The sequence below is a fragment of the Gobius niger genome, assembly GCF_951799975.1.
Source record: "Gobius niger genome assembly, chromosome: 22".
Taxonomy (NCBI): Eukaryota; Metazoa; Chordata; class Actinopteri; order Gobiiformes; family Gobiidae; genus Gobius; species Gobius niger.
In genome coordinates this window covers 7,993,375-8,004,724 of record NC_136873.1, presented here as the reverse complement: position 1 = coordinate 8,004,724, position 11,350 = coordinate 7,993,375, and the positions used below count along the sequence as shown (strand labels likewise).

General features: G+C 39.4%; 1 protein-coding gene across 6 annotated transcripts in view; it reads left to right on the top strand.

The window, feature by feature from the left end:
* Nucleotides 1-2,419: 2,419 nt before the first annotated feature.
* grin1a (glutamate receptor, ionotropic, N-methyl D-aspartate 1a) overlaps nt 2,420-11,350 on the top strand; it is a 124,025-nt gene continuing 115,094 nt past the window's right edge. For 4 of the 6 annotated variants that reach the window (XM_079581239.1, XM_079581238.1, XM_079581237.1 and 1 more), the window contains exon 1: nt 2,420-2,800. In XM_079581239.1, coding sequence (XP_079437365.1) covers nt 2,552-2,800 — 249 coding nt within the window. In that variant the 5' untranslated portion in view covers nt 2,420-2,551. The remainder of the gene's footprint in view (nt 2,801-11,350) is intronic. The other 2 variants (XM_079581240.1, XM_079581241.1) reach the window with 2 other exon arrangements.

The following is an 11,350-nucleotide window of genomic DNA, read 5'->3' as shown; positions in this document are numbered from 1 at the left end:
GAAAAAAAATAAATAAATAAATAAATAAATACAAAAAAAGGTGACCCAACACAGCAACAATACGGGGAAAAAGATCAGTTTTGTGGGTCTTAACTTTCAAATGAGGTGCTACACAGGCCTACATAATGGCCAAAGAGGACAGAATGCATTTGGTTAAGGCGGGTGGTAAGAGGTTAAGGCCAAACCGTGTCCTGTTCCTTTCGGGGCTTCAGCTCGTCTCCCTGACCTGAGCTGGTTCTCATCCCGGGTGTAAGCGCTCACAGACGCCTCCTCCTCCCCTTTCACCATCCCCGTCCCGAGAGCCTCTCGTGGTCTCACCGGGTTACCATGGCAACAGCGTGCGAACCGCGGACCGGCCTGACCCGCGCGAGCAGGAGACCGGTCTGTTCAAACCGACGGCGTGCGGCAATAGTTGCAACAGTGTCGGACGGATTACGTAAGGAAGAAAGCCGAGTCAGGAGATGGATGGAACTGTTGTAAATGTCTGTGTGGGGAGAGGAGGAAAGAGATGGAGATGGGCCCCCCCCCTCTGAGCGATGACCTGATCAGCTGTTTCATCTAACAGCCCAGGTACTCCCTCCTGCCTCTCTTGGATCTGATTCCGATATGTGTGGGTTTGAGTGTACAGCACCTGTCTGTCCAGCCTCATGTCATGATAAAATCCCCTTTAACCCCTTAACTCCCACCTGAACCGAGCACATTTTCTCCAGTTTGGCTTTACCCCAATCCAAAAGCTTCTGGAAAAAAGGTGTGAAAATAACAACAAAACTGAGACGAAAACAATGATGGAAATGTGACAAAAAAAGTGATGAAAAATTGATGAAAAAGTGGCAAAAATGACAAAAATGTGATAAAAATGTGATAAAAAATTGACAAAAAAAGTGACAAAAATGTGACAAAAAAATCACAGAAATGTGTTAAAAAATTGACAAAAAATGACAAAAAAAATGACAAAAATTGATAAAAATGTGACAAAAAATAACAAAAATGTGATAAAAAAATTGACAAAAAATGACAAAAAAATTACAAAAAATTACAAAAATGTGACAAAAAATAACAAAAATGTGACAAAAATTCAACAAAGAAAATGACAAAAATTCAACAAAAATTCAACAAAAATGTGACAAAAATTCAACAAAAATGTGACAAAAATTCCACAAAAATGTGACAAAAATTCAACAAAAAAATGACAAAAACTCAACAAAAATGTGACAAAAACTCAACAAAAAATTTATAAAAATTCAACAAAAACTCAACAAAAAATTTACAAAAATTCAACAAAAATTCAACAAAAATTCAACAAAAATTCAACAAAAAAATGACAAAAATTGATAAAAATGTGATAAAAAATTGACAAAAAAAGGACAAAAATGTGACAAAAAAATCACAGAAATGGATAAAAATATGACAAAAAATAACAAAAATGTGATAAAAAAAATTGACAACAAAATGACAAAAATGTGACAAAAAATGACAAAAATGTGACAAAAAATTACAAAAATGTGACAAAAATTCAACAAAAAAAATGACAAAAATTCAACAAAAATTCAACAAAAATGTGACAAAAATTCAACAAAAATGTGACAAAAATTCAACAAAAAAATGACAAAAATTCAACAAAAATGTGACAAAAATTCAACAAAAAAATGACAAAAACTCAACAAAAATGTGACAAAAAACTCAACAAAAAATTTACAAAAATGCAACAAAAATTCAACAAAAATTCAAGAAAAAAATGACAAAAATTCAACAAAAATTCAAGAAAAAAATGACAAAAATTCAACAAAAATGCTACAAATATTTAACAAAAAGTGACAAAAACTCAACAAAAAAAATAACAAAAATTCTACAAAAATGTCACAAAAATTCAACAAAATGTGACAAAAAAATAAAATAAAAGGTGACTCAACACTGTGAAGAAAAAGATCCGTTTTGTGGGTCTTAGCTTTCAAATGAGGCGCTACACAGGCCTATATAATGGCCAAAAAGGACAGAATGCCTTTGGTTTAGGTTAAGTAACTGACAGGACGGTTGGATGATGAGAAAGGTTCGCAGATCGATCTCAGAAAGAATCATTTTGAGAGAAAAGACTCCGATACTGAAACGCTCACACGTGCGGAAAACACCGGAGTCGAACCACCCGGTGTCCAGATGGAAAGCACAGGCTCCACTGAAGGAATGAATGAACCGCTGAGGCAAACGCTGCACGCGCGCTCCCCTCTACGGCAGGAGCGCGCGCGCGGGGAAGTCTCGGGCGCGCGTGCACATCTGCTCAGCACCGCGGACAGCAGCCGGGCGCAGTCCGCGAGGAGCGAGGGAACGGCAGCAGAGCGGCAGAGAGACGCACTGGCGCGGCGCGGAACCACTGCGGACAAAATGACTTGGAGACACGTCTTCCTCCAGCGCGCGTGATCCCGCCTCCTCAGCCTCCTTCCACCGCCCTCGCCTCCTCCTCCTCACCCCCATCCTCCTCCTCTGGTCCGCGGTGCCGTCCGCAGGCAGCGAGCGAACCCACAGTGCCTACCGCGCGGACGCCGCTCTCCCGCGCGCCATGCGTCTGTTCCTGGTCGCCGCGCTGCTCTCGTGCTCCTGCGCGCGGGCCGGCTGCGAGCCCAAGATCGTGAACATCGGCGCGGTGCTGAGCCAGAAGCGCTACGAGCAGGTGTTCAAGGACGCCGTGGCGCAGGCGAACCAGGTCTACGGCCGGGACAAGTTCAAGCTCACCGCCATCTCCGTGACGCACAAGCCCAACGCGATCCAGATGGCGCTGTCCGTGTGCGAGGACCTCATCTCCAGCCAGGTACGAGCCGCGGCAGACGCGCCGCTGCAGACGCGCGTGCCGCGTCCAGATGCGCGACGCGTTACGGGCCGAGACGTCGATTGTTGTGATGGTTTTAACCGCGTTTAACTGAGCACGTTTCCTCCAGTTCTGCTTTATCCAAATCTAAAAGCGTCAGGGCTGGAGCTCACAGACGATAGGCCAGAGTAGCGCCTCATTTGAAAGCTAAGATTTTCCCTTGCGTTGTCGCCACTTTTACTGTGTCGTATTTTTGGTGCTTCGGTGTCACGTTTTTGTCACTCTTTTCTTGCTTTTGTCCGCCTGTTTTGTTGCGTTATTCTTGCGTTACTCTTGCGTTTTGGTCACTTTTCCATCACTTTTTTGTTGCCTGTTTTGCTGTGAGTTTGTCGCTTTCTTGACGCTTTCCTGTGGCCTGTTGTGTCGCATTTGTTGCTTTTCTGTCGCCTGTTTTGCTGCGTTATTCTTGCGTTTTGGTCACTTTTCCATCACTTTTTTGTCGCTTGTTTTGCTGTGAGTTTGTCGCTTTCTTGACGCTTTCCTGTGGCCTGTTTAGTTGTTTTTTTCCGCCTGTTTTGTTGTTTTTGTCGCCTGTTTTGCTGCATTATTGTTGCATTATTCTTGCGTTTTGGTCGCTTTTCCATCACTTTTTTGTCTACTGTTTTTTGTTGCTTTTTTGTCACCTGTTTTGCTCTGTTTGTCGGTTTTTTGACACTTTTTTGTAGCTTGTTTTGCTGCGTCACTCTTGCATTATTCTTGCGTTTTGGTCGCTTTTCCATCACTTTTTTGTCGCCTGTTTTGCTGTGAGTTTGTCGCTTTCTTGGCGCTTTGCTGTGGCCTGTTGTGTTGTTTTTGTAGCTTTTTTGTCGCCCGTTTTGCTTCTTTTCATCGCCTGATTTGTCGTTTTTTTGTCGCCCGTTTTGTTGCATTATTCTATCATTATTCTTGCGTTTTGGTCGCTGTTCCATCACTTTTTTGTTGCCTGTTTTGCTCTGTTTGTCGTTTTTTTGACACTTTCTTGTCGCCTGTTTTGCTCCGTTATTCTTGCGTTGTGGTCGCTTTTCCATCACTTTTTTTGACGCCTGTTTTGCTGCATTACACTTGCGTTATTCTTACATTTTGGTCGCTTTTCCATCACTTCCTTTTCTCCTGTTTTGCTTCTTTTTGTCGCCTGTCTTGGCGCTTTGCTGTGACCTGTTTTGTTGTTTTTTTCCGCCTGTTGTGTTGTTTTTGTAGCTTTCTTGTCACCTGTTTTGCTGCATTATACTTGCGTAATTCTTGCGTTGTGATCGCTTTTCCATCACTTTCTTGTCGTCTGTTTCGCTGCTCTTTTGTCGCCTGTTTTGCTTCTTTTCATTGCCTGATTTGTCGCTTTCTTGTCGCCTGTTTTGCTGCGTTATTCTTGCGTTTTGGTCGCTTTTCCATCACTTTTTTGTCGCCTGTTTTGCTGTGAGTTTGTCGCTTTCTTGACGCTTTCCTGTGGCCTGTTTTGTTGTTTTTTTCCGCCTGTTTTGTTGTTTTTGTTGCTTTTTTGTTGCCTGTTTTGCTGCATTATTCTTGCGTTTTGGTCGCTTTTCCATCACTTTCTTGTTGCCTGTTTTGCTGTGTTTGTCGCTTTCTTGACGCTTTGCTGTGGCTTGTTCTGTTGTTTTTTTCCGCCTGTTTTGTTGTTTTTGTTGCTTTTTTGTTGCCTGTTTTGTCGCTTTTTTGTCGCTTGTTTTGCTGCGTCACTCTTGCATTATTCTTGCATTATTGTTGCGTTTTGGTCGCTTTTCCATCACTTTTTTGTCGCCTGTTTTGCAGTGAGTTTGTCGCTTTCTTGGCGCTTTGCTGTGGCCTGTTGTGTTTTTTTGTAGCTTTTTTTGTCGCCTGTTTTGCTTCTTTTCATCGCCTGATTTGTCGCTTTTTTGACGCCTGTTTTGCTGCGTTATTCTTGCGTTTTGGTCGCTTTTCCATCACTTTTTTGTCGGCTGTTTTGCTGTGTTTGTCGCTTTCTTTTCGCCTGTTTTGCTGTTTTTTTGTCGCCTGTTTTGCTCCGTTTGTCGGTTTCTTGACACTTTCCTGTGGCCTGTTTTTTTTTTTTTTTGCCTGTTGTGTTGTTTTTGTTGCTTTCTTGTCGCCTGTTCTGCTGCATTACTCTTGCATTTTGGTCGCTTTTCCATCACTTTTTGGTCTACTGTTTTGCTGTGTTTGTCGCTTTCTTTTCGCCTGTTTTGCTGTTTTTTTGTCGCCTGTTTTGCTCCGTTTGTCGGTTTCTTGACACTTTTTTGTCGCCTGTTTTGCTGCTTTTTGTCGCCTGTTTTGCTGCATTATACTTGCGTTATTCTTGCGTTTTGGCCTCTTTTTTGTCGCCTGTTTTATCCCTTTTTTGTCGCTTGTTTTGCTGTGAGTTTGTCGCTTTCTTGACGCTTTGCTGTAGCCTGTTTAGTTGTTTTTTTCCGCCTGTTTTGTTGTTTTTGTTGCTTTTTTGTCGCCTTTTTGCTGCGTTATTCTTGCGTTTTGGTCCCTTTTCCATCACTTTCTTGTCGCCTGCTTTGTCGCTTTCTTGTCGCCTGTTCTGCTGCATTATACTTGCTTTACTCTTGCGTTTTGGTCGCTTTTCCATCACTTTTTTGTCTACTGTTTTGCTGTGTTTGTCGCTTTCTTTTCGCCTGTTTTGCTCCGTTTGTTGGTTTTTTGACACTTTCTTGTCGCCTGTTTTGCTGTGTTGTTCTTGCGTTTTGGTCGCTTTTCCATCACTTTTTTGTCGCCTGTTTTGCTCTGTGTCCGGTTTCTTGACGGTTTCCTGTGGCCTGTTTTGTTGCTTTTTTGTCGCCTGTTTTGCTGCGTCACTCTTGCGTTATTCTTGCGTTTTAGCCTCTTTTCCATCACTTTCTTGTCAAATCAAATCAAATCAAAACTTTATTTACAAAGCGCTTTTCATACAAGGTTGTAACACAAAGTGCTTTACAGATTAAAGCACTGTTTTGATGCTTTTTTGTCGCCTGTTTTGCGACCAAAAAAAACAGTATTATACTTGCGTTACTCTTGTGTTGTGGTCGCTTTTTCATCACTTTTTTGTCGGCTGTTTTGCTGCTTTCTTGTCGCCTGTTTTGCTTCTTTTTGTCGCCCGTTTTCCTGCATTATTCTTGCGTTACTCTTACATTTTGGTCGCTTTTCCATCACTTTCTTGTCGCCTGTTTTGCTTCTTTTTGTCGCCCGTTTTCCTGCATTATTCTTGCGTTATTCTTACATTTTGGTCGCTTTTCCATCACTTTCTTGTCTCCTGTTTTGCTGCTTTTTTCATCGCCTAAACAAGCCGTTTTCTGTAAAAATGTAAACCTCGCCTTGTGTTTTTTCCGACATTCAAACCTCAACAATCTAGGCTCGAAATGAGACATTAAAAAATCCCTCTGACAAAATCCTCTTCAGTCCAAGCCCGGAAAATCTAAGTCTGTAGCTGCTCCTGACATGGAGATTTTGTAGAAAAAAGTGCAATTATACACAGCGATGATTTCCTTCACATTCTCAAACTCCAAGCGGTGTCAAACTGAGCGGAAGTGCAGAACTAGGATGCAGCTGGTCTTGGCGAAATGAGAAGGAAAAAACATCTGGAAAACTCTGAAAAGTCACAGATTGCAGCCCTCTTGAAATATAAAAAAAATACTGGGTTTTGTTGCCAACAGGGTCGTGAAAACTACACAACCGCTGTTTATCGAGACACATGAGCGGAAATGTGTCAAAAGTGGGCCAGGGTTTCCAAACTCACTCATCTTTAATGATCCCTGACCACCTCCGGCTTTCTGGCCCCAAAGTAGGGCTGCTCGATTATTGAAAAAATAATAATCACGATTATTTTTGTCATAATTGAAATCACGATTATTCAAACGATTATTTGCTGCCTGACAAAAATCCAGTGACAAAAATCCATAAAAAAAAGTAAAAAAATCCAGCAAAAAAGTGACAAAAATCCATTAAAAAAAAATGACAAAAATCCATAAAAGACAAAAATCCAGCAAAAAAGACAAAAATCCAGCAAAAAAGTGACAAAAATCCATTAAAAAGGACAAAAATTCAGCAAAAAAGTGACAAAAATCCATAAAAAAAAGACAAAAATCCAGCAAAAAAAAGACAAAAATCCATTAAAAAAAGTAAAAAAATCCAGCAAAAAAATGACAAAAATCCAGCAGAAAAGTGACAAAAATCCAGCAGAAAAAAGACAAAAATCCATCAAAAAAGTAAAAAAAATCCAGCAAAAAAATGACAAAAATCCATAAAAAAAAGACAAAAATCCAGCAAAAAAAGACAAAAATCCATAAAAAAAAGTAAAAAAATCCATAAAAAAAAGACAAAAATCCATCAAAAAAGTGACAAAAATCCATAAAAAAAAGACAAAAATCCATCAAAAAAGACAAAAATCCAAAAATTAAAAATTAGAAACAAAAATTAGAAAAAAAAAATAAAAAAAATAAATAAAAATAAATAAATTATTATCGATTTTTTGCGATTATGCTAATTTTGTAATCGTTTACTGTTGTAATCGAAATCGTAATCGAATTTCGATTAATTGCACAGCCCTACCCCAAAGTAGAGCTTTATGTCCAATACCGATCCAGCCATGAGCCCGTTGTCCAGACCATCCAGAGTCACTCAGATCTCAGCAGGCCATGAAAAAAAATGTGGCAAAAAAGTGACAAGGAAAATCAGTGTAAAGGAAACATTATGCATCAACTGTACAACGAAATGTGTCCTCTGCATTTGACCTCGACCTCGCTGGACGACACGTAAGGAGGATCTATAGATACAGACGGCATCTCTGGAATCGCCCATATATGGTCATGTTTGAAAACAGTTAAGGGGGAAAACAATTTGGAGAAACATCTGAACTTTCTCTAATTATTCAAAAACTACTTTAACACATGCTGAATTATGAATATAGTTTCTACTGAATAATGATACAAAGACATGGAGAGGAGCAAAGTGGTTCAACAGCCCATAAATACATAAATAACAGAGAATGCCAACACAATGCTTCATGTTAGCATCGGGCTAATGCTAACGGTTAGCTAGCGCTTGCTAGACTTTTTTTGTTGGGCAGTCATCTCATTTTTGTCAAATTTTCGTCACTTTTTTGTCACTTTTTCGTCAAATTATTCGCATTTTTGTGTCAAATTCTTTTCACTTTTTTGTCCATTTTTTCTCAATTTTTCGTCAAATTTTTCTCACTTTTTTGTCAAATTTTTGTCCATTTTTGACATTTTTTTGTAATTTTTTTGTAATTTTTTTGTAATTTTTTTGTAAATTTTTCGTCCATTTTTTCATCAAATTTTTCTCACTTTTTTGTCAATTTTTTGTACATTTTTTTTGTCAATTTTTTCTCACTTTTTCCACATTTCCATCCTTGTTTTCGTCTCAGTTTTGTTGCTATTTTCACACCTTTTTTCCCAGAAGCTCTTGGATTGGGGTAAAGCCAAACTGGAGAAAATGTGCTCGGTTCAGGTGGGAGTTAAGGGGTTAAATCATTTGAAAAAAAAAATGTAATCCCTAAAACCGGGGCAAGAAACAGCGTTGGAGCGTAAATAAGGAGGTTTTTGGAAAGGCTTCCTGTCGCTTGTTACTGCGACGTATCTAGCGTTGCTCTGATTGGTTGATGCCGTCTGTCAATCACGCCCACCGGGAAATTGTTGAGATCATGTTTACTCCCAGACTCTTTGAAATATCTATGAAAAAGCATGTCGTTTGGCAGGACAGGCAATGATAGGGTACATTGTGCAGACTCAGTATGAAAATACGTAGATGGCTCGTAGGCTACACTACTACACAACCACAGTTTAAGTAGAGGAATTTGCTGACGGTCCCTAAATCTGACCGGCCATTAGTCTACGAGCCTTAGCCGCTTCCCCGTGTGTGTCTGTCGCTCTGAATATCCAACTAACCGGACATTTTCCTCAATCAGCAACTGCAGAGGTTCGTTTTTCTGTGTGAAACCACTGAACTTTTCCAGCCTGTCCATGAGTTCTGAACAACGCGACTGAGCGGTCATTTTAAAGCCGAAATTGATACAGACCTACACTGCAAAAAGTAAAAAATGTCTCACTTCCCTAAAAAGTAATAATGTTTTGCCGAGCAAAGTTTTCTTGAGAAAAAAAATCTTGTTTTAGGAAATAAAATCGAGCCATTTCTTGTTCAGATATATTTACTAAAAACATGATAATTTTTTCTTGTAACAAGAAAGAAAAACTTTTTGAATCTTCTTCAGTTTTAGACAAAGAATATTTTTTCTTATTTTAAGAACTGATTCTCACAGAGAGATAAAACATTCCATTCTTTAAAGTGGGCGGCTCGGTGGCACAGCGGTTAGAGCCTCAGCTTCACAGCTCGAAGGTTCCAGGTTCGATTCCCACCAGGACGGGGCCTTTCTGTGCGGAGCATGTTCTCCCTGTGTCTACCACTAAAAACATGTACAATAGGTGAATCCTCCAGCAGGTGATTCTGACCATCAGCCTGGCTCCACATCATGGAGACAGGTCTCCGGGCAATACTTTCCTTAAATATTAGTATTTATTAACAACATTTTGCTCAAAAATGTGTTTAATTTAGAACATTTTACTTAAATCAAGCAACATTTAAGTAAAATATCCACAATTTTTCACTAAATAAGAATGTTTTCCTTAAATTATTAAATTTTCTGAGCACATTTTGCTTAATTCTAGCTATTTATTTGCTTAAATTTAGTGTTTCTTTCTTGTTTTATGATGAGAAAAATATTCTAGAAATAAGAATTCTTAGCAAGAAAAAAACACTGACCCCATTGGCAGAATTTTTTCCTTAAAACAAGACAAAACGTCTTATTTTAAGATTGTTTTCCTTGTTCTTAGTCGGGCACTTTTTGCAGGGTAGGAGTACCAGGGGCGGCAACAACAACACCTATTTCTACTGCGCATTTCGTACACAAGGCAACTCAATCTCTCTGGTAAGAAGTGTGAGACTTACTTATTACACCACAGGAAGAGCTCCCAGTGATTTTACTCGACTTCGTTCCCAGTGCGTGATCCTCTATCGTTACGATCATGAGCGAGGAGAAACAGACGGATCGTAATCGGCGGAGAGAGAACTCCCGCACGCATCTGTAATGATGAGTGTGAGCGAGCCGGGCAGCAGGAGAGTGAGTAAGGCGGAGGTGGGCTGAGGAGTGGGAGGATGCTGTTGTTTCCCCGGCTCAAGCTCAGGCCGACATGTTTGTGTGGGAGTTTGACCTTTTCCTTTTGCCGGGGGGATTCCGTCGAGCCGGAGGGGATTTGGACCGTTTTAAGGCTTTTAAGGCACAGTGCAGGTGAATAAGAATGCATTTTAAGCTCTTAACTCCCGCCTGAACCGAGAGGATATTTTTCCTCACGTTAGCAGATTTTTTTTCCATCATTTTTTTGTTGGGTGTTCAACTCATTTTTGTAACTTTTTTGTAATTTTTTTGGGTCATTTTCCGTCACATTTTTGTCATTTTTTTGTCATTTTTTTGTCCGTTTTTTATCACATTTTAGTAATTTTTTGTCACATTTTATTTCATTTTTTTGTCATTTTTTTTCAAATTTTAGTCATTTTTTTGGTCAAATTTTTATCACATTTTTGTCATTTTTTTAATCAAATTTTTGTAATTTTTTGTCCCATTTTTGTCATTTTTTTGGTCATTTTTTATTTATTTTTTGTCGAATTTTTGTCATTTTTTTTTGGGTTGAATTGTAATCACATTTTTGGATTTTTTTTTGGTCACATTTTTGGATTTTTTTTGGTCCATTTTTTGTCAATTTCGATGACATCACAGCTTCAGAGTCTGTGATCCATGATCTACTGACCTTAGAGTGAGCTTTCCTCGTGGATCTGTGATGGTTTGACTCCGCTCCTCTTTGCTCCACTGCCGTCCACAAGCCACGGGAAACAAGTAGAAAAACACGTAGAAAATACTTTCAGTCATATGCATTTTTAAGACTTGTTTAGATTCGCTCTGTCTTGAACACTATTCTTAAGTCTTGTTTTGACTCACTCTGTCTTGAGCACTATTTCACTCTGTCTTGAGCACTATTTTTAAGTCTTGCTTTGACTCACTCTGTCTTGAGCACTATTGTTAAGTCTTGTTTTGACTCTCTCTGTCTGTCTTGAGCACTATTCTTAAGTCTTGCTTTGACTCACTCTGTCTTGAGCACTATTGTTAAGTCTTGTTTTGACTCGCTCTGTCTTGAGCACTATTTCACTCTGTCTTGAGCACTATTTTTAAGTCTTGTTTTGACTCACTCTGTCTTGAGCACTATTTCACTCTGTCTTGAGCACTATTGTTAAGTCTTGTTTTGACTCACTCTGTCTTGAGCACTATTTTTAAGTCTTGTTTTGACTCACTCTGTCTTGAGCACTATTTCACTCTGTCTTGAGCACTATTGTTAAGTCTTGTTTTGACTCGCTCTGTCTTGAGCACTATTTCACTCTGTCTTGAGCACTATTGTTAAGTCTTGTTTTGACTCACTCTGTCTTGAGCACTATTTTTAAGTCTTGTTTTGACTCACTCTGTCTTGAGCACTATTTTTA